The sequence below is a fragment of the Melanostigma gelatinosum genome, assembly GCF_949748355.1.
Source record: "Melanostigma gelatinosum genome assembly, chromosome: 2".
Taxonomy (NCBI): Eukaryota; Metazoa; Chordata; class Actinopteri; order Perciformes; family Zoarcidae; genus Melanostigma; species Melanostigma gelatinosum.
The window spans coordinates 23,543,908-23,567,397 of NC_136635.1; the positions used below are offsets into that span (position 1 = coordinate 23,543,908).

Genomic DNA, 23,490 nt, shown 5'->3' on the forward strand with positions numbered 1-23,490 from the left:
TAGCTCGCGAGCGCTGAATGCTAAGGTGTGTAACGGAAGCTAACTAACTGTTAGCTCCCCGGTAGCGTCGTTTCTTTGCCATGAAACGACGGAGACAGAGACTCTCCTCCAAACTCTCGTACAAACGGACAACATAGTGCACGTCAGAGCAGCTGGCACTAGTTTGAGACACATTTCTACCGGATAGTCTCGGATGTCGGACAAGACACGCTGTCACTGCCAGTAACAAGTCAATGCCGCCTTGAGTTACTGCCAAGTCCCCCGTACGCCCACTGGTGACTGCGTGCTGTCTGGTGAGGGTGGACTGTTTTATTAGGCTTCAGACATTTTCTCAACGTTTGTGGTTGTTTGGTATAACTGTTCCTCTTCCTCTTTGGGACGAGCATGGCCTCCATGTTGTCACTAATGAGTTCCTGTCTAGTCTTCTCTGGAGGAGCTCAGGCTGACTGGAAAGAGGAGGTGACATGTAGCCAAAGTCAGTATTATTGTTATTACACAGTGTGAAAACGAGGCACTATTGACGAAATCAACTATCATAATATACCTGGTGCTTGGCTATTAAATTGAGATTAGGAGCGATCTGGCCGTGAGCAAAACCTTATATGGTATGTATGTATGTATGTATGTATGTATGTTGTAATAAAGTACATTTTCTAGAAAATCAATAACCAGATGGGGGAAGACCTGACAAATAACGGTTCCTCATCAAATCTATCAGTCCGGCTCACTCGTCTGCAGCATTGCCCACAATGGTCTCTAACATTATTTTCGTTATTGACACTTTTATGCAGGAATCTAAAGACAAACTCACCGTGTTTACAAAAGTAAAACAAATGTATAACGTGGCTGTGACGGCCAAGCACCTGCACACGTTTGTTGCTCATTTCTCTCAAATTGAACATCATTTAGCCCAACTGTGTATTACAGATGATCTCTTAGCTTCGTAATGCGATATATATATATATATATACATATATATATATATATATATATATATAGCCGATATCCTTTTATTAGCTGAGACGCCAGAGCAGCCGTTGCTTTTTTTTTGCCTCAGTGCAGACCTGAGTTATTTCCCACAGTGCTGGCCTGGTCACATGCCCTGGCTTACATGATTGAGACTTGCGTGCTGCTGCTCTGAGCAGTCTAATGAACTAATGCTGATGCATCAATGCTGGTCTGCTTCATCAGAGCAGACCAGCTTGATTTGATCTTAATAATCAATCCGTAATAGAGCTTCGTTACTGCAAGTCACAGTCTCTTGCGAAACAGTGGCGGGTTGAACTGGTCATCGGCTCGGGCTTTGGCGCTCTGTGAGTTGGTTGAAAATGGTCTTGCATCACTTTATGGTGCTCCAGAATAGATTCTAGCAGTACGTGTGTGTGTGTGTGTGTGTGTGTGTGTGTGTGTACTGACCGTGTTTGTTTGTGTGTAGCAGTAGCTGCTTGCGTGTTTCAGCCTGTGGAGTGACTGAGTTATGCCTCTCTGAGCTCTGTTATCTCACGCTCTAATCCAACACAAGCCCATTTGAAGATGACTGATAAAGTTTTTCCAGCGGCTCTGGAGTCAGAGTCTCAGTTTGTTGATTTTATGAATGGAGTGCTCCCCTGTAGATGTTACCCAGCTGATTCCCCCCCCCCACACACACACACACACTGCTTCCACTCAGCTGACTTGCATGTGCTTTGTACTACCAGAAGAACACTTGAGGGAAAACCAGTTTAATATGTTGCAGTTATTATTATTTAATGTGCACGGAGAGGTTTGATATTTTATTTTGTTCACTCGCTCTGTTATTTAAGCAAAGAGGTCTAGAAGCAGTAACTTTGCGCTGTTCCTGCGGGTATAACCTGGGTTTTCATAGGCTCACATAACCATCCAGATGTTGAGAGGAATAGCCATCGCATGCTTTACATTACTAAGTCATACAGCTGCTTGGAGCTATGAGACTCGGGGTAGCATGCCAGCATGGTATCGGCTCATGCTGCGTAGTCTTTCAGAGCTGTGCCTACGGGGCGCAATGGGGAGAGCTGGTCTCATGACTGTATTAGCTGACTTTCCTGTCTTTATTACAGCCGTGACACTTTGATACCAATTTGCTTCTTATCTGAAGGTTATATTGAACTGTTTCCCGCCATTTAACATTCCTTAATATATACTGTATGTTCTCTTTTAATGATGCCATTACAAAGGCCTATTTCGATCCTGTCTTGGCACGATCAAAACATTTACTAGGACTGGTTGTAATGGCTCGAGCTGTAACTGAGACTTGGATGTGAGCCAGGTCACCTGAAGCAGAACTTTCACGTTGTGTCCTTAGAGGATTAGTGTGCAACATTCAGAGTATTCATTCTTTCTTTTTGTTGCATGAAGTCACAGCGCAGCCATTTTGTCAAATAAAGGTTCCATTGAAACACAACCCGGGCCGTTGACAAACACTGTTGAACCGGCTTTGAAAGGAAATGTTCGAACAACTGCCATGTTATCAATGTGACTGGTCAGTATTCAGAGACGTGATAGACCTGAGTCCTAACTTCCAGTTTGTTTGGGTAAACCTGACTTGAGACCTGCTCCGGCACAAGAACGACTTGACCTGCATATATGTTGGTATACTTTGCTTTTCTGTAGACTGTATTCTGTAGACACCAAACAAACTATTAACTATCTGCCAGTTACTCTCTCGATTAACTGTTTGCTCTATACCAGAAAATAATAATACATTTCCATCTCAATTTACTAAAACCTAAGATAACATCTTCAATTGACTTATTTTGTCCAACAAACCGTCGGATATTAAATTTACCGTCCTATGAAACTGAGAAACCAGCAAAGATTCACATAAAAAAACTAAATTGGAACCGCAGATTTATTTTGCTTAATAATTGCTTAATTGACTGTCAAAATCATCTAATTGAATAATCTACTAATCCAAAGTGTATAATGTCTGCGTCTATATCCAGATTTGTAGAACCTCCGGGGGGTTGTGCGGCACAACTGCAGCTCCCCTGTGATGCAACTCAATGCAAAGAGAAGCAGCGGTGAGGAATTATGGTTATGGCTTTGAAAAACTCATGACAGGAGTTCACTGTAGCGTAGAGAGTGCCCTAGTTCTGTGCCCATGCTTATAAATATAGTGTGTGTGTGTGTGTGTGTGTGTGTGTGTGTATATATATATATATATATATATATATATATATATATATCTCAAATGTGCATCAGAATGGTAAGGCAAAGCACAATCCCATGGCCTACTCTTATTTTACTTGTACTTTAAATTATCTTTTTACCAGTTAGTGTCTTACACCTCTATTTGAACTCCTTGAAGCCTTTATGCAGCAAACTACACTTTCTCAAAATAAATAGGAAAAACAGCTTCTGTTGGTTCTCTGAGAACCAATCTTCTCTTTGGCTACTGCTCACGTTTAAGTGCTGACCCCATATCCGCCACTCTTTCTAATGGGGAATAGAATGGCCAAGCCAGATGTTATCTCACCCCGTATTACGTCAGGCAGGGCCAGAGGAATGATGGGTCGACCAGCCGGCCCCGTCACATTGTTGGGAAGAAGAAGGAGGAGGAGGGGGAAGGAAGGGCTCAGCTGGCAAGGTTTCGTGTGTGTGTGTGTGTGTGAGAGAGAGACTGTGTGTGTGTGTGTGAGAGAGAGACTGTGTGTGTGCATGTGAGAGAGACTGTGTGTGTGCGCGCATGTGAGAGAGACTGTGTGTGTGTGTGCGCGCATGTGAGAGAGACTGTGTGTGTGTGTGCGTGTGAGAGAGACTGTGTGTGTGCGTGTGAGAGAGACTGTGTGTGTGTGTGTGAGAGAGAGACTGTGTGTGTGTGCGTGTGAGAGAGACTGTGTGTGTGCGTGTGAGAGAGACTGTGTGTGTGTGTGCACGCATGTGAGAGAGACTGTGTGTGTGTGCGTGTGAGAGAGACTGTGTGTGTGCGTGTGAGAGAGACTGTGTGTGTGTGTGTGAGAGAGAGACTGTGTGTGTGTGCGTGTGAGAGAGACTGTGTGTGTGCGTGTGAGAGAGACTGTGTGTGTGTGCACGCATGTGAGAGAGACTGTGTGTGTGTGCGTGTGAGAGAGACTGTGTGTGTGTGCGTGTGAGAGAGACTGTGTGTGTGTGCATGTGAGAGAGACTGTGTGTGTGCGTGTGAGAGAGACTGTGTGTGTGTGTGCATGTGAGAGAGACTGTGTGTGTGCGTGTGAGAGAGACTGTGTGTGTGCGTGTGAGAGAGACTGTGTGTGTGCGTGTGAGAGAGACTGTGTGTGTGCGTGTGAGGGAGACTGTGTGTGTGCTGGGAGGTGACAGCAGGAAGCTAAAGCATCAGTTTGTGATCAGATGTGTGCGTCTCCGATACATTCGCTTCAATGAACGCATGTTTGTGCAGATGAACATGACCGACCCCACACACACACACACACACACACACAGAGTTCATAACGTTGAGCGTCCTACATTGTTGAACCCAGGGAGATGGAAAGGTCCTGGGTTACATTTCCTACAGTAACAAAGTAATCATAAAGTGGAGCTCAGAGAGGAAGCGGGAGGGAGCAAGGGGGGTGTGTGTGTGTGTGGGGGGGTGTTTTTGGCAGGAGCTCTGAAGTGTTCACTTCTTTTCTTGCAGGACATTCTCAGGTACCATGGTTACAGGTTGGCAGAGCACAGTCGTGCTTCATCTGCCTCATTAACACTTTGTTAGATCCAGACGACGACGCCGCCAGTGTTCGTTGAAAGCATTCTTCCACAGCGCAGGACAGACATTGATTAGGTCACTAAGTCGATGAACAAGGGGCCACTGAAGAGTCAACGACCAATTACAAGGCCGCATGTGATAATAACAACAAAGTTAGGTAGGCTACAGAGTAAAATGTATGAACTAGTGCTGGGCAACGATTAAAATCTTTAATCGCGATTCATTGCATGGATTTTTTGCGATTAATCGCATTGTTATGGCAAAGTTCAATAATGAATTCAAAGGTAGTGTATTAGTGTATTGCGCACTTTTATTTTATAAGTACTGCTATATGAACAAAAGTGCAATAATATTTGGTTCACGAGATGCAGGTAGCATGTTTCATACTTAATGTGAATATAATTCATACTTTGTTGGCATCTTATTCTGAAAACCGGATGTTTGTCTGAAGAAACCGGATGTTGTCTCACGTTAATGTTTCCGCTAACTTTCAAAGTCCTTCGCTCGCTCCCGATCTGTGCCGTTTAAATGCGTTTACCGTGAATTTCAGCATATAAAGTGTAAGTGTCTGCTGACTTTACCGCAGCGATGTCCAGTAGTCTCCAGGGAGAGCAACAGCTGGTGCAGCATCTCTCTTTATTTCTTACAACAAAAAACGAAACAAAAAGGAGCAGATATAACTTTAAGAGATTCCCCGATCACGTTTTTTATTTTACACCGATACCAATTGTCTGTGATCCATATTGTCCGATACAGATTGTTTCTGTTGTTTTGTTACAGCATTCTAAAATGGTTTCTGCACACTGGTCGCTAAACAGTCCTGGAATTGCATTACTTGTGTATGACTGGAAATCGGAGACTCTTGTTGCGCCAATGAGCCTGACTGTGTTCATGTATGATGATGTTTGTCCCCATATCGTCCATTTCACATCGTGAGACCATTTTAAAAAACACTTTACATCACGGTTTAAAATGACCTGTTGGATAATCACAGCCTCATGACGAAACATAGGTTTCTTCTTTTGGGGCCAAAGCTATTTTAAATATAAATACTCAAGTTCATAGTCAGCGAAAGAAGAAAAACATCAACATAACAGGAGACCCCAAACATTTGAGCGACAGTGTATATAAACAAAGGAGTTTCTGCGCTTTCTGTGCTCGCCACCAAATTGCTGGAAATTGAATTCTTGCAGAAATCTTCCAAATGTCAAAAGGTTTTTGATACCAAATCACTGCATGCATTTTCCTATGGTGTTCTTCACGATGTAGTTGTCTTAGCGTAGTATTTACATTATTAAAGCAAACTTTGTTGAACTCATTTCCCAACTCATGCATGTTCTCCAGCACTGTTGTGGGAAGAAAAGTGAGTCATCTATCAAGATGTCTTTGTGTGGACACACCCGATGCAGCCTTCTTCCACAGGGAAGACTCTCTCTCTCAATAACAAAAACACGGTTCCGTATAAACCTGCGTTTGGGGTTCCGTGTCTCTTTTAGTTCACAGGGTAAACTTTTTGGAAATGAGTTTCAAAAGAAGTGCGGAGCCCGTGTTGTTGGGAGAGGTTTTGTGTGTACTGCGTTAGTCACAGTTGGTGGTGTGTCCTCAGTAGACAACTAGGTATATATCATTGAGGCCTCTCCACTAATCCTCTCCCACACCCCCGCCTCCCTCGTCTCTTTCTCCGCACACCAAAGTATAATATCTAGTTGGTCTCAGACACATTCATCCGTCCCCCCCGAGTGGCTTCTTACAGATTAACCGTGAATGGAGTTTGGAGGCTGCCACCTTTTTCACTGATCGCTCAGCGTTTAACTCGGGTCCATCTGTGTGGTAACGGCGTCGCTGTAGACTTTGAGACGCGTATGGAAATCTTCTTTTGAGAGACGGGAGGTCGAGGGAAGTGCAGCGATTTGTTGCCGACGATCCAGTGCTCAGGGGGGAGAAGCTGTGGCGACTGTGGTTTGTCCGGGAGATGCATGAAGGAGCCTTGGCATGTTTCTGTACAAAGCCCTTAAACACAGAGATGAAGAGGAGGACATCCAGGTACAGGCTCGGTGGCTCGGTGGGACTGGTCAAAGCGGTGGGATGACCTGTTGGTTAAGATGTTTCCGTAAAAACCAACATTTGTTGTCTGCAGCGTAGAACCAGGGCCACTATGGACGGGACTCTTGACACCAGAGAAATAAGAGACTTTCGGGAGAGATGAAATGATTGAAATTTAGACATATTTGGAATTGTTGACTTGCTGGTAGCCGCCTGGTTCACAGCCTTTCCATCCCTGGTTGTTGCAATACTGTTGTTTAGAGTTTCACGAATAGTTGAAACGCTTTGGTGGGAAGCAGGTGACGGTGTTTGCAGGTTTCCCTCTTTTGTGCTCGGAGGGATTAATGGTGCTAATCGCTCTGAGCCGTACCGGTGGGAACAATAAGGCATGAGGCATTTAATTGAAAATTCCTGGGACATAAATCCTTGTTTTAAAGGAATAGTGATGCAGAATGCTATTATTGTATTGTGGTTTAGAAATTTGGCAGGCACCTGTAGCTGATGACTATAGTTATCCTTATTGTTTTGATTTGATTTTTTCATTTTAAAACTTCTAATCCGTTTGATTTCCCTCGACTAAATCCTGGATTAAAGGGTTACGAGCCCTCTTTCAGAAGGATGTTCTGTTATTTTCAGAGAAAACCGACAGCTTATCACTTTTGATTTATCCCCGTGTTTGTTGTTTTGTCTTTGTGAGACTACGTTGGATATCATGTCGGCACTCTTTGTAGGAGCACTCACTAGCTACGCAGACGAGCAAGCGACCGTTTTCTTATCGGATTGTATTCTGTAAATGCAAACGTAATAAAGCTGCGAACACAAATGAGGGAACATCAGTCCACTGCTCTCAATATGAAACTGTTTCTCTTTGTTTCGCAGTCCCAGAAACCCTGGATAGAAAGCACTTTCACCAAGCGGGAATGTGTCTACATACTTCCAGTGTCAAAGGACCCCCACAGGTATGTGCTCAGAGGCGCTGCAGTGTGCCCGTATGTAATTGTATGGCGTGTGTTAAAGTAGGCCCAAACCCTAACCACTACTCTCCAAAGAGTAAATGAGTCTGTTTCCACATAATTTAGATATATATGTTTGTTACTGTAATTATAGCGGTAAGTGAGGGGGAAGACCAGTGATGAAGCAGTGTGTCATATCTTCTTACCTGTCAGCTGTTTTAGAGAGTTTGGATTTAATCATTTGGATTCAATAAAGTCTCATTCCCATTTCATGTTTCCTGTTAAATTTGACTTATTATTCATTTTAAATAGTAAAAAAGTTAATCTTACAAAGCAGTGTTAAACTAGTATGGAGAAGGCTTCTTATTGACTTCTCATGCAGGCCACTCATTCACAATATACCATGTGTGTGCATGAGAAGCACACACACAAAATAGTTGAATTAAAGGTACAGCAGCTGGTATAAAATGCATCCAGCTATAAAGAAATAGGCAAAGACGTTTCTGGCAGTGATGCTTGTTTTAACCCCCTCTTTGTGTGGAAGACATTTCTGTTTTTAAGTTACACTTTCCAGAAGTCACAGTCCCGACGTTCTTCTTGTACACTCGCAATGATACTTGGTTACTTCTGTGTTTTCTTTTACATCAATTATTTGCCGCTGGGTTTTCTTCGCTAACTACAGTACGTGCTGCTGCTCAAAGATGATTCAAAGGTGTTAGTGGAGACGTTTAACATGAGGCCAAAGGCCTGCATGTGACTGTGATGGAAGGGAGAGTTTGGCAGGTTTCACATCCCTCTCTTGGTTAAAGGCCAATCTAACCGGGCGTCCTGCCCAGCTGACCGATAACCTTCCATAGTGTCCTCAAACTTTGTCTGCGGAGAGTTTGCGTCTCACTAGGAGAGATCCGGCCGTTATAACTGTCTTTGTCAAATGTACTCCACATTTTGTATTTATTCAAATCAATGATTAATTATGTTAAATTAAATTCCTTCCAGATGCCTTCCAGGATGCCAGATTTGCCAACAGCTAGTCCGGTAAGTATTTGTTTGTTTGTTGCCTTCTTTCATTGTTACCTCACAGGATTAGCTGGAGAGAGTCGATGCTAACCACTTACTTTACACCAGAAAACACATGCAGGAAACGATTTACCCCCTGACTTTATGTCAGGATTCATATTCTCATCTCAGGTAATTAAAGGAGGTGTGGAAACTAGAACGCTTGATCTAGAAAGCGCATTCTCACATGTTGCATATACAGTTAACGGTGATAATAGGGAAAGATTTAGGTTAAACATTCATATTCAATACTTAAATGCCAAATCTCAAACAAGGATGGAGAAAGTCAAAAATAGTAGGCTTCCCCTCTCAACCCAGCGACTGTTGACAGTCAGCAGCAGATTGTATCCGATGTGTGACGCATGTTAAATGGTCTTAAATATGTACTTGGTGGCTACATACAGGATAGATTGAAAGCTCCTTTTTGAAAACTTTCAGTTAATATCATTTCCCTGCTCTTGAATATCTGTTTCGCACAGTGATTTATAAATGTGCCATAAATGCACAACGCACTTTAAATGTACTACTGTTAATATTCAGTTGTATCTGCTGTGTTCTGCAACATTGCTGCTAAAAATGTATAGAAATTAATAAGTACATTATTATTATATCAATATAAAATTATATCTGTTCACCTTTTTTAAAGATGCTGCTGTGGACGGCTGGTGCGGCAGCACGTTGGCTTCACAGCCAGCTTGGCCACGAAGTACTCGGACGTGAAGCTGGGTGATAACTCCAACCTGTCCACGCCCGAGCTGGAGGAGTGGTCGGTGGAGAAACACACAGAGGCGAGCCCCAGTGATGCCTACGGTGTCATCAATTTCCAGGGAGGGTCTCACTCGTACAGAGCCAAGGTAGGACGGCGAAGTCTTCTCTGCTGGAGGGCGAGCCGTTCATGTCTAATAACTGTGACACAGATATGAAACAGTCTTACGCTGTATTTGAAGGTGTTTTCTTTAATGTAGGTGTGCGGCGACTCTCTGTGAATGCTGTTGACATACATTTAACCCCGTGTGGTAATGTGATTTTGTTTGTATATTATGTTCATATGCATTTGTTAACCACCAAACACAAAATATAGAAAAGAGGGGGAAAAAGGGATCATGGGAAAAGTATATTCCCAGTCTTTATTACTGGTTATTATTAATTATCAAAAAATGTTGTGCTGACACAATCGATCAATCGATGAGTAGCGATTCAACCAAACCTCGTCATGCTAGCTTTCCCCGGCTAATGTGTTCATGTGAACTTGTCTTGTGTCTGTGGGCAGTATGTGCGTTTGTCCCACGACTCGCGGCCGGACAGCATCCTACGGCTGATGCTGAAGGAGTGGCATATGGAGCTTCCTAAGATCCTCATCTCTGTCCATGGAGGAGTTCAGAACTTTGAGCTGCACCCGCGCCTCAAGCAGGTGGTGGGCAAGGGCCTCATCAAAGCCGCAGTCACCACCGGGGCCTGGATCCTCACCGGAGGGGTCAACACAGGTCTGTAGTCTCGACTGAAGCACAACAAATAAACGTTTAGGTCATGGGAAAATAATACGGCCAACGTGTGAGTGTTAACCTGCCCGAGTGCAATAAAGAATCAGTATTGTTATTGAACACGGCAGCTAAATAACTCTTACTTTCCACCCCTTGCTCACTTACATATTCTTTAAAGGAACACTCACACACACTTATATCGTACTCAAACCTGCACAAACACACACCATCAGAGGGCGATGCGCTGATGTAGCAGAAGTTGTAATACCGGGCTCTAAGCGTGTCATTTGGCTGTGTGTCGTGGCCGAGGTGTGTCTGCAGCCACAGCGCGACGTTAAGATGGTGTGGTCTGATCCTAGTGTTTAAATCATTACTCACAGGGTCAATTACCCAGACCAGTGATTACTCCTAATGCCTCTGGCAGCCTGACCAGTCGGGATGGTCTCCTGGATCACAAATTACTGCTGAATCCATGAGATCCATTAGCTGAGGACTGTGGTTCACAAACAACCCCGACGAATGCACTTGTTGAGGTCACAGAAGCCTGAGTGTCTTGGCTGTTTCTTTAAACATGCATGGTTAATGGAATCTGCACCATCTAGCACACTTTTACTTGACAGAGACTTGCAGCAAAATTCTACTTGCCAAATATATGTACTAAGGGGAATTTAACTGAGGTATGCCACCGGTTAAGTGGCAATAAAACCTTGAACGTGTATTGATTGTTTAATGTATCCTTCCTAAAGGTGTGGCGAAGCATGTGGGAGACGCTCTCAAAGAACACTGTTCAAGATCATCAAAGAAAATTTGCACTATCGGGATCGCACCCTGGGGAGTCATTGAAAACCGTACCGATCTCATTGGCAGAGACGTAAGAAACAGCTCTTGCAATCCCCTTTGTTATTATAACATACTTAATAACCTCTCAATCTATTTAATCTTGACTCGTGACAGCATGGGTTTTGTCCCAGATTGGTTTTATTAAGTAACGGAAGTCTTTTTATTCTCTTTCTAAACTAAACTCTCCTATCCACTTCCCTTGAACTACCTTCTCATGTCCACACTGCAGATTGTCGCTCCGTATCAGACGTTGCTGAACCCTCTCAGCAAACTCAACGTTCTCAACAACCTGCATTCCCATTTCCTCCTGGTGGATGATGGGACAGTGGGCAAGTACGGCATTGAGGTCCAACTGCGGCGGGACCTGGAGAAGCACATCAACCTCCAAAGAATACACGCACGTAAGAACAACTGTAACTTCACTACAACAAGAGATCGTTAGTGATCACTTTAGATCTAGAAAAGCTCTCACTGCATTATCTCAGAAGAAGAGCCCACGACTGTGTGTGTGCCCATCTAGTGAAGATGCCACACCTTGCATCCATTAAAGAACTGAAATCCATATCAGAAAACATTTGCCAACTTGAGTTTATTTTTGTCCCGAAGAATATTCTTTTATCATCATTTTGTTTTTAGGGGCTTTGAACTTAAATTCTATGTTATGTAAAAAAATGTGCTGATCATCACATCATATGAAGCTAGTTGGAAAGGGGACTAAATAATGTTCCAAAGTTTGGCAAAAGTTTTGGCAAGAAAAAAACTGGAATGCCCTTATTCACGGGGTCACCTCAAGATATCTGAATGAAAATGGGTTCACGAGTACCCACCAGCCTCCTTTACCTACATCTGAGCAACAAAACAATTGATGAGACACAATAGAGCGTGGGAATGGTCATTATATTATTCGACCATAGTTAACTTTTGCCCCGGCATTTCCTGGATGTTATTCATTAGCAGTTATATCTGGTTTACAAAATACTGTAAGTGCAGATATGTGGAGTGTATACTGAGGTGGGAATACCACGACTTCCAGACGCATCACAGGAAAGCAACCCAAACTTTGAGTGGTTATTTGGAATCATTGAGTCCTATATTAGACATTATGTATGACGGTAAGTAACCATTAAGAAGTCAGTTTGTCTTTGCCTGGTGGAAACCAGATGATAACAGTGAGCTGGCTATTATCATCTAAACCTCTTAAACTGTCAGTTGGGTGGAGCTGTATTAAGGGAATAACACTGAAGCTGAGAGTAATAATCGAACACAAACCGAAACGTTAAGCTCACTCTTCGTCGTCCTTCTTGTAGGAATTGGTCAGGGTGTTCCCGTTGTGGCCCTGATCTTAGAAGGGGGTCCCAACGTGATCCGGACCGTGTTGGACTACCTTCAGGAGAGCCCTCCTGTCCCAGTGGTGGTGTGTGAGGGGACCGGCCGTGCTGCTGACATTTTGGCCTACGTCCACAAGCAGACCGAGGAGGGAGGGTAGGACACGCACACACGGGACAGGGGTGGGTGGGGAAATTCCAATCTTTCCAAAAAACGTTTTCGTGTTTGTGTAATCGCAATAGAAATGGTCCGATGATTGCAAAGAAAGGAATGCATGGAGAAGCAGTAGTATTGATTCGTGATTAATTAGGAAGGAGTTACCCAGAGAGAATGATCACGGTTTTACAATTCCTCTGATGCCAGCGTCGTCGGTGGCTCCCATCTATTTCTGTCCCAGAAGGATTTCGAACAACCGAGCCGCAACCCAGTCTGTTACAAGAGAGTTGAAAATAGTTGAGCTTGTGACAGAATGCAGTTCAAAGTACTCTGCTGACGAGCTTAATTAGCCAATGAAATTTGCACATAGTGCTGCAAAATGATGAGACAATCACACACGACCACACTTTGTCTTTCATTTGAATGCGTCTGTCCATGAACTTGAAACCCTCATCCTCTTGCAAATGCCACCTCAGCCAACATTACTGCTGTGTTTGGTTTGATTTATACAGAACAGTGATCCAGGTTGACTACTTATCTCTGTGCTGCTCCTATTTAAGATCTATCTTTTTGTTAGCTTACATGCAAAGACTTAATTGACCAATATCTTCATTAATTTAACGGTGATTATGAGCTCTATTCGTTCTGTCAATCCAGGTTTCTCCAATCCAGCTGTGCAAAAACAACAAAAAGGTAGTGATTAGATACAGGAAACATGCACCGATCCAGAGGAGGTTATGGTTTAACCATTCCTTTGAAGGTTAGTTAACAGCAAAAGGCAGCTAGCATAGTACAAACTAGCGTCATTGAACAAATAAAACCGTTGGAAACCCCAGAGGGATTGTACGGCTGCAGTATATACTGTTTAAAACCTTCTCGTAGCGTGTTCCCCAGAGATCAAATCACTCTGTGGTGGAATCCAACCTGTGTTTTAAAGCTGTAAGGTTTGAGCAGTGTGACCGTAGCCATGTTATTCTGTAATTCTTCGACAGTAGTCTTCCTGTTGGAGTGGAGACCGACATCATCGCCACCATCAAGAAAACCTTCAACTTCAGCCAGAGCGATGCCGTCCACCTCTTCCAGACTCTGATGGAGTGCATGAAAAGCAAAGAATTGGTACATTCATGCTTTTTTAAAATTTTTATTTATTTTTTAAATCGCTTTCATACTCTTCTTATCTTTTAAGGTTTTAGTTATTTACTCCCATTTAAATGAGTGTAGCGGTAAACTTGCAGAGATCAGAGTCATTTAACACAATTCCTGGAAACCAAACACAAAAGCTTCGAGAGAAAAAAGAGGGAATAGAACCGACGCATGAACGGCTATGATGGTCCCACTGTTAGTTTGCAAACAGTGATATATCACAAACTCTTGAGACATCTGGATATCCAGTGGGAACATGTTGATAAGTGCGATATTGTTTCTTGGAAAACAGATCACCGTGTTTCACATCAGCTCCGACGAGCACCAGGACATCGACATCGCCATCCTGAGGGCTTTGCTCCAAGGTCAGTAGATGACTTCTCTCTGAACCTTCAACTTCTTTCACGAAGGGACCGAGTCACATGAAAACATTGATTCAGTCTATTCATGTGCTGAGGTTGTTTGCATTGGGAGATAAAGATTTCAGGACTTTGTAATGTTTTCATTGTGATGAAGATATGCTTTGAGAGCAGCGTTCCCCCTGTGTGCCATTCTCTTTGTGTTCCTGAGGAGATCATGTTGCTCACATTCACAGGGCCTCCTTATTCCAACACTGCCGGTCACTGAGCTGCACGTCTCAGTCCTATTTCTCTTCTCTACACTCTATTAGAGGAAGAGAAAAATGTTCACCTTTTGTCATTATGCGGTAGAGGATTTGTACTTTTTTTCTTTTTTTAACTTTTATTTATTTATATATATATATTAGGGGTGTAACGGTTCACAAAATTCACGGTTCGGTTCGGTACGATACAGTGGAGCCACGGTTCGGTACGTTTCGGTGCAGTAGAACAGTGATTCTCAACTGGTGGGTCGCGACCCAAAAGTGCGTCGCGGACCCGTTTCCAGTGGGTCGCGGGCCTTTGCCTGACAAAAAAAAACAAAAAATAAAATAAAAATAAAAAATATTTTGAAGGGCATTTTTATGCAGCGGAATTATTCCAGCATTTACGGCACTTGTTCAGCGGTGCAGGAAAAACACCCCAATGCGTTGTGAATCACATCACGTGATGAAGCTCAGCCAATCAAATATGAGTATTCTGACAAGTTTCCTGACTTGAGTGAGATGTACACACACCGTGACACACGGGGAGAGACGAGGATACAGAGAGCAGAGCAGGACTATTTATTGAGGTGTGAGTCGTGAAAGTCAAATCATAGGACGATCTCCAAAAGAGAGAAATGGCCAGAGAGACCAGAGTCATTAGACTCTGAAGAATTCACCTACATGAGTCTGTCCAGTCAAACACTAATTTCTCTTTTTAGAAGATGAGACAAATATAATATTATGGCTTTTTCACTTCACCCTGAATGAACTGAATTTAAAGCTGCAGGGCAATTCAGTGAAAATTATTTTGCTAAAATGAATTTGGTTCAGTAATTTATTTTTTAATCCAGCCGTTATTTTACTTGAAATGAGAAGAACATTTATGTATTTCTATGTATTATTTATAATCCATCCAGTTAAATTTGAAAAATGAGATTAATATTTGTTGAAATATAATTGTGTACTTAAATGTGTACTTTCTTTATTTGATTTGACAGTTGTTTACTACACAGCCGTTACTACTACTAGACCTCTTCAATATAGATATACCCAAATTATTTATATATATATACACTTTTTTTTTTTTTTTTTGATTCAAACGTATTCGGTTCGTCATGCGTACCGAACCGTGAGCCTCGTACCGAACTGTTCAATACGTGTATCGTTACACCCCTAATATATATATATTTTGTATGAATGCATTTGGAAAAAAAGAATTCCCACTTAATGATTTTTTTGACAAGCTGTTGTGTGAACAAAAGCATTCTTTGTCTCAAGTGTGGAGCAAGTTGTTCACCTGGAAGAAGTGTTTTGTACTGAATGTAGGTGGGTCGCAGTAATTCTTGTAATTCTTGTGTTTTTAGACAAAAGCAAAGGCTTTGCGAGTGACAGCAGCTGATGGATAGTCTGCAGACAATGGTTCTGACAAACAGACGGACTGAAAATGTCCACTCAGGCAAATATTTGTCTCCCTAAGGCGCAGTCCTCGTGGTGAAACAGTAACTCTTCCTCAACAGGACCCTCGAGTACAAAAGCTCTCAGGCCTGCTACAGAATACAGAGTGCTGCTTTAAGATCTTACTCTATTCAACTGTGTTTCAATTCATTCAGCAGGCTGGATATTAAATGGGAAGTTTGAAACTGCCATCGCTGAATACATCCTCTTCTCTACATGTGGATTTTTTAAGCAGACAGACTACCTGAGAGCTCAGGTTATCTGGCGTTTAATATCGTCATTTTAGTCCAATCAAATTCCCACTGAGTTTCATGTTTGACAGGCACACAATCAATTCTGTGTCCAGTGGTTATGATTATTTGATTGAGATGATTCCTAGAGGACAATAAGCAGATGAGTGTGGAAGAGAGCAGTAGACTGAACTAGGATTTACTTTGTTGTCTAATCTGTTAGACGACACGGTTAATACGTTTTTCCTCTCCTGGGAATTAATATTTGTGTACGTGTTGTTCACACACGGCTGTACCTGTGTGTTTCAGGCACAAACGCATCAGCCTTCGATCAGCTGGTCCTGACTCTGGCCTGGGACCGGGTAGACATCGCCAAGAATCACGTGTTTGTGTATGGACAGCAGCTCCTGGTACGTATGCGTGTTTATTTGTCTTGTGTGTGTGTTTTTGTTCATGGATGTTTATTTCGCTCAGCATTACCTCCAAATCGTTGGACTTGCCCAAAATGACCCCGAGAACCTCTTGCTTACCACAATCTGCAGTCTGAGGATCCGGGGGACTGGACTCGGGCAGCCTGCCATGAACTGCTTGTCTTGACTGTAACATGAACTCTCTTAAAATTGTCTTTAGAAGCTGCCCTCAGTGCTGATGTTTATTTTGAAACTTGGGGGGGGGGGGGGATCCTGGCTTTTGCGTGAATAAGAGGATAGATGATATTTAGTTATGTTGCTTGTGTTTTTTTTTGTAATCGACATATTTTTGGTCTCTCCCCTCACTGCGTTTGTTTTATAAACACTCATTTGCTGTTGAAATATGGTTCACAACATCATGTTTATCTTTGTGTGTGTGTATAGGTGAGCTCTCTGGAGCAAGCAATGCTGGATGCACTCGTGATGGACAGGGTGGATTTTGTCAAGTTGCTCATAGAAAACGGTGTGAGCATGCATCGATTCCTGACAATCAGTCGGTTAGAGGAGCTCTACAACACGGTAACGTTATGAAACGCCTACCAGCCGCCGAGTGACAGAGATGTGTGTAAACAATATATACATCAATGTTTTTGTATCTTTTAAATTTTAGAAACAAGCTCCCACCAACCCAACTCTCCTCCACCTGGTTAGAGATGTTAAACAGGTATAGTCCAGCCGCAAAGTAACGTTTTCATCAGTGGATGTTGAACCAGAGTCTGTTCATTCACCACCACTGTGCCTGCTTGCAGAGTCATCTGCCTCCAAACTACAAGATCACGTTGATTGATGTGGGCCTGGTAATTGAGCACCTGATGGGCGGGACTTACAGGTGCAACTACACGAGGAAACGCTTCCGAATCATTTACAACAACCTCCATGGCAACAATAGGGTGAGTCAAGTGTCCAAAACGTCTTTTTTATGGTTTGATATTTAAACCTCTGGTCTGTGTCTTAACTTTATTTAAAGTGGTACGATGCACTGGAGTGAAAACCTGGAATGCCGTGTGTATGTAGTAGAAAAATTAAACTATCTACAGTAACACTGAATGCATTGTATCACTGATGTTAGGCCTGAAACTGTTGTAAAAGTCGGCAGAGTAAAATCAACCAATCTGAAAATGTGTTAATGTTCTGCACAGAGGTCTGGGCGCCACACTGCAGGTCCTGGTTCTCATTTGAGGAAAAGTCACGAGTCTTTTAGCATGCAGGCTGACAAAAAGGAGAAGACGAGGCACAACCACTTCATCAAAACTGCACAGCCATACAAACCTAAGGTAAATGTTTCAATAAAAGGAACAGGGCTTCCTTTAGACTGGCGCATCCCACGTCCCTAAAAATGAAAAGGTCTAGTGATGAAGCGCTGTCTGTCTGAAGTCAGTCTCCCTCTACTCCTCTCACCGCTGCTTCCCTCTCCTCCCAGCTTGAATCTTCCATCGAGCAGAACAAAAAGAGGAGCAAAGAAGAGATTGTGGACATAGACGACCCAGAGACGCGGCGGTTTCCCTACCCTTTCAATGAGCTGCTGGTGTGGGCGGTGCTGATGAAGAGGCAGAAAATGTCCCTCTTCTTCTGGCAGCACGGCGAGGAGAACATGGCAAAGGCACTGGTGGCCTGTAAGCTTTGCCGATCCATGGGCTACGAGGCCAAGAAGAGCGACGTGGTGGACGACACCTCGGAGGAGCTCAAGGAGCACTCAAAGTAGGTTTTCCTGTGGCTTTGATTCGTGTCGGGTAGCTATAAAACTGTCCCATTTCTTTGTGAGGACTAAACAAACTGTGCTGACGTATTTCAGTGAGTTTGGGACATTGGCAGTGGACCTGCTGGAGGAGTCCTTCAAGCAGGATGAGACCATGGCCATGAAGCTGCTCACCTACGAGCTGAAAAACTGGAGCAACTCCACCTGTTTGAAGTTGGCCGTCTCCTCCCACCTGCGGCCCTTTGTGGCTCATACCTGCACCCAGTTCCTGCTGTCAGACATGTGGATGGGGCGGCTGAACATGCGCAAGAACTCCTGGTACAAGGTTCATGATCCATTTAGATTTTTATTTTTGATATTTGTATTTGGTAAAGTGTTGTCAACAGATGCAGTGTTCTTGGGGCCTAACAAAGGTCTGCTTTCGTATCTAATCCCTAATTTCAAGTACTTTGTTGAGGTGTTGGACTGCCACCACGATTCATGGTTCGGAATAGGAACAGAATTTAAACAATATTTAAACTTGTTTATCGCAGGTGACCTCCTACTAGCGTTTCCTGAATTATAGATCAAAATCCGTTCATAAAACCAGAGGAACTATCTGCACTGCAAAAACACTTTGTTGGTTTCAAGTTCTGTTACAAAAGTCACTTTTTCCTCCAAACATTTTGAGTAAATATGAAAATAAATAGATTAAATAAGCTTTTCCAGTAGCTTAGTAGGGTTGATCTTCTTCTGAGATGTCTTCCCTAAATTCCCTAAGTTATTTTTCTAAATTTGGATTTGAATACTCACATAAAATGATCATGCTGTAATTTCTTTGTGTTTGGTGACAAATAAACAGTCTCAAGTGTTTGCATCAGTGTGGAGACCTTCACAGCAGCCTGTGTTATACTATATGTACACTTGGGCAATAAAACACTTGGGATTCATGAGTGCGTGTGCAAAGGACGTTCTTGACAAATATAGAAGCATCCACCCACCTGAGTGTGTATGTGTCTCCAGGTGATCCTGAGTATCTTGGTGCCTCCTGCCATCCTGCTGCTGGAGTACAAATCCAAGGCTGAGATGGCTCACATCCCTCAGAGCCAGGACGACCACCAGATGACCATGGAGGACAGCGAACACAACTTCCAGAGCATAACTGAAGAAATCCAAATGGTGTGATTTTTGTATTTTAATACAGTCACTTTTTTCCTTTTCTTTTGAAACTCTTAAATATGGCATCTCCCCAGCGTCAACGCAGTCCTACAATGAAATAAATCTTTGAAAATGTCCAAATTCATGATGATGAAACACTGTCCATAGTTTAGATGGTGTTAAAGGGTTCATGAGCTGTGAACAGGTTGGAGATCTGTTGCGTAATAACAAAAGTAGCAAAGCTACTAAAAGATGAACATTTTGCTCACTCAGTCATTTATTTGCTTGCTTTCGTTCCCTCACATTTTTCTCTTTCCGCTGCTTGTTTGCTCTCATTTTCTCTCCACATTGTGGCCTGCTGTTGTCTAATTTGGGCCTTTTTTAACCTCCCTGCAGGATGTGTTCAAGGAGGCCAGATCCCACGACCACGTGGAGGCAAAGAATGACATGGAGACACAAATTCGCTCCAGACAGCTGCCCTTAACCAGGAAAATATATGCCTTCTACCACGCTCCCATTGTCAAGTTCTGGTCTAACACGGTATGGAGATTACAGAAGAGAATGCACACACACACATTTACACATCCATCCAGCCTCAGGGAACACAAACCGTTCACAATCCACAACATGCATCTAGTTGGACCCCTCCATTATTTGTGAGAAGTATTTAATCCAATGCTCAGCAGTCGGATAATCTCTTTCCCAGAGTGGTATAGCGATGTGAAATTGAAAAACCACCCTTTTTCCCCCTTTTTTTTCTTAATAAAATTGTTTGAATAAAATATAAGCCACTACTTTTTCTGCGCTCCATTAAAGCCGATTAGAAGTGTTCACAAGTGGTACGCAAATGAGGGACTATTTCCGTCCCTCTGCACCAGCACTCCTACTGGTTGGCTTAGTGGAGTGAGGACGAATCTGAAATCGATAGCATGAATTTACACTTAATTTAAAGAATACTAATTTATGGGCCACAGATTTGTCAAGAAAAAAAAAAGCAGTGGTCGCAGTTAACGCTTGTTTTTTCACTCTTTTCTCGCCTGTTCTTATGTTTACTTACAAGCCTGAGGCCGGTTCTCAGGAGCCTGGGCGACGTCATTGAGGGTTTTATTTTCAGGAGCAGGGTTGTTTTTCAGGCTGTTCAAGACTGCGAGGTGCTGATACCATCACTGAAACTGCTATTCTGCATAATATAGCCTGTGCCCAAGCTTATCTACATCTGCTGTACCTGCTTCCATTCCCGTTTCAACACATCAATGCAGCACACAATAGCTTACCGATCAGACGTGAGTGTTAATGGCTGATTTTCCCAGCAGTTCACACCTCCCATGTCAAGGTTCAGCAATTTTTTGTAATCCCAAGGTGTGTGTGTGTGTGTGTGTGTGTGTGTGTGTGTGTGTGTGTGTGTGTGTGTGTGTGTGTGTGTGTGTGTGTGTGTGTGTGTGTGTGTGTGTGTGTGTGTGTGTGTGTGTGTGTGTGTGTGTGTGTGTGTGTGTGTGTGTGTGTGTGTGTGTGTGTGTGTGTGTGTGTGTGTGTGTGACTTTCCCACAGTCTGCAGTATGGTTGTTCAAGCGCAGGTTAAACAATAGTGGGGAATACATTTACCATTGGGAGACTATCATGTGGCTTTGATTTGTTTCTATACAGAAATAGAAGAAAGCACGAGAGTTTTCATTTATGTAAATAACTATTTAATGAGATGATAAAAAAACAAGAGAGTCCACAGCCATGCCAGAAGCTCTGTGATGCTGTACTTTGGCACAACAGTGCTTTGTTCACCATCTTAATTTAGTGTTTTAGCTGAACAACATTTGCTAATTAGTTCTAAAAACAATGTACATCTGAGGCTGTTGGGAAAGTGTTAGACTGATTGACATTTGAACGTATGATGGCACTAAAGGGAAAGTTAAGGGCTCACTAAAGTTTTCACAGTTTCCTCCCGAGGGAGGTTTGAATGTCTGAACTAAATGTCACGATCCATTCAAAACTTGTCAAGATATCTCGCACCTAGTAGAAGTTGTTATGACTAACGTCTGGTTGATGAGGGTAGTGAACAGTCCAATTACTTACAGTAGCTTCATTCAGTGTTGTGACAAAAATGCTGACTATTGCAGCTTTAAATTAGTAGAAAATTCCAATCTCCATTTCTTATATAATCCCCTGAACCGCTCACCCCTCCCTTCTGTGAGCAGACTTTGTTGGGAACTGTGATTTTCACTCCGAGTCAAAATGGCAGAGTATTTACTCCCGACTCAAAGTCCCATGATGAGGTTGAGCCCCTTCAGAGGGCCTCGACTGACCTCGTCTCAAAATATGGAGGAAGCCCCTCTCGGGAGCTTTCTGAATTTAGAGGCTCTTTGTCCTCACAGGCCAGTGATCATCTTAGTCCAACATCTTAGATGCAGTGTAGCCACATTTCTGACATGCAAAGTAAAAAAGAATGACTGCATTCCCATGCTTGGGAGAATGAATCGCTTACTTACATTCGTTGTACTGTTTTTTTGTGTTGCTTATGACCGTTATCGGTGTGTATCTCACGTTGTCAGCTCTTCTACCTGGGCTTCTTGATGTTCTACTCGTACGTGGTTCTGGTGAAAATGCCCGTTTGGCCTTCTCCTCAAGAGTGGGTGGTCATCCTCTACATATTCACCTCTGCCATTGAGAAAATTCGAGAGGTATGTGCAACATACAAGTGTTAGGCACACAGTGCTCTCTGATGTTTAAAGTGGGTAATGAAGATTCCGTTGTTTTTGTAGTCCTTTAAAGACTCACCACAGATTGTAAATGAACTTATCTCCTCAGTATTATTTCACATTTTGTCCCTTCGCTCTCCTTTTTTCCCAGATGTTTATGTCTGAAGCCGGAAAAATAAGCCAGAAGGTAAAGGTGTGGTTCAGTGACTATTTCAATGTGTCTGACTTTCTGGCCATTGTTACCTTCTTTATCGGCTTTGGCTTGAGATTGGCTGGAGGTCCTGCCTTTGTCCCCGGGAGGACGGTGTATTGTCTCAATATCATCTTCTGGTACGTGCGACTGCTGGATATATTGGCTGTCAACCAGCAAGCCGGACCGTATGTCATGATGATCGCTAAAATGGTGAGTTCTTGTGAGAGGTCTCACCACAACATAATGTAGAGTCAGCAGACGAGAAGGTTTTTGTACACGGTGTTAAAGTTGTTGAACATTATTGTTATTTTTCCAACCATGTTTTTTTCTGGTCAGAAATGTAATGAAACAGGAATAATATTACATTGTTTACGCTTACACTACTTTGTTGATGTGACACTGTAATAAGCCAAGAACGGGTCATATACAGTAAGAAGTTATGAATGTTTTAATAGTTATTGTACGGTACCTAAGGCCATGACAGTACAACAGACCACTTTAAATTACACGCAATTGTTTAGTAGCTTTTTAGGTTAAACTGTAGTCTGAACATGTGAGAGAGTTGTTGTTTTTGTGCATTCACAACTTGATTTCATCAATATTTATGTATTAATCAGTTCAAACATTCATATTTAAACAGCATTAATTATCTACATGCTGTTACCAGGTATCTTAAACCTACTGTGTTATCCTGAGCAGCCCCTTTATAGAACGTTCTGCTGTTATTGTGTCCGTTTATTGTGCTCCGTGTCGTAGTTCTCAAGTATTTATATAACCTCCGAGGTGAAGGCTTTCCGTCAACAGATATTGGATGAAACGTATGTTAAGATCATGTCAAAAATGTCTTGTTTAATTTAGTTAAAAGAGGAGTTTGAGGAGTTTCTATGTATGCCGACTGGTTTTCTTGAATATTTGCTAAATATGAAGCTAGAATAAGCAAACAATTAGCTTAGCTTTGCATAAAGACAGGAAGCAGGGAGAAACGACTACCATGCGTCTGTCCTAAGCTTATTGAATCAGCTTAGATGAGTGTTTTTGGGAGATAAAAGTTGGACGATACCTTTTTTGAGCCATTGACTTCCTGAAGTCGAATTAGTGAACTGGCTAAGTGTGTTTTTTACCTTTTGGACAGAGCCAGCTTAGCCGATTCGCGTGTTCATCAGTCTTTATGCTAAGCTAAGCAGCTGTTAGCTGTGGCTTTATATTTCCTGTAGAGATGTTGAAGCGGCATTGTTTTCCTCATCCAGTTCTCAGCATGAAAGCAAATAAGTGTTTTTCCTAAAATATCAAACTCCTTCTGTAAGTGAATCTAGATTTG

At 42.7% G+C, this 23,490-nt stretch overlaps 1 protein-coding gene across 4 annotated transcripts in view; it reads left to right on the forward strand.

Moving 5' to 3' along the window:
- Positions 1–23,490, forward strand: part of trpm7 (transient receptor potential cation channel, subfamily M, member 7) — a gene marked incomplete at both ends in the record, with an annotated part of 32,962 nt that overhangs the window by 419 nt on the left and 9,053 nt on the right. For 2 of the 4 annotated variants that reach the window (XM_079282658.1, XM_079282659.1), the window contains 20 exons: positions 7,595–7,701; positions 8,692–8,730; positions 9,398–9,605; positions 10,022–10,235; positions 10,979–11,103; positions 11,302–11,473; positions 12,380–12,554; positions 13,547–13,670; positions 13,990–14,062; positions 16,296–16,396; positions 16,841–16,975; positions 17,067–17,120; positions 17,206–17,346; positions 17,596–17,730; positions 17,877–18,154; positions 18,249–18,477; positions 19,155–19,310; positions 19,686–19,829; positions 21,833–21,961; positions 22,131–22,382. In XM_079282658.1, coding sequence (XP_079138784.1) covers positions 7,595–7,701; positions 8,692–8,730; positions 9,398–9,605; positions 10,022–10,235; positions 10,979–11,103; positions 11,302–11,473; positions 12,380–12,554; positions 13,547–13,670; positions 13,990–14,062; positions 16,296–16,396; positions 16,841–16,975; positions 17,067–17,120; positions 17,206–17,346; positions 17,596–17,730; positions 17,877–18,154; positions 18,249–18,477; positions 19,155–19,310; positions 19,686–19,829; positions 21,833–21,961; positions 22,131–22,382 — 2,991 coding nt within the window. Of the gene's footprint in view, positions 1–7,594; positions 7,702–8,691; positions 8,731–9,397; positions 9,606–10,021; positions 10,236–10,978; positions 11,104–11,301; positions 11,474–12,379; positions 12,559–13,546; positions 13,671–13,989; positions 14,063–16,295; positions 16,397–16,840; positions 16,976–17,066; positions 17,121–17,205; positions 17,347–17,595; positions 17,731–17,876; positions 18,155–18,248; positions 18,478–19,154; positions 19,311–19,685; positions 19,830–21,832; positions 21,962–22,130; positions 22,383–23,490 lie in introns of those variants that run through there. The other 2 variants (XM_079282660.1, XM_079282661.1) reach the window with 2 other exon arrangements.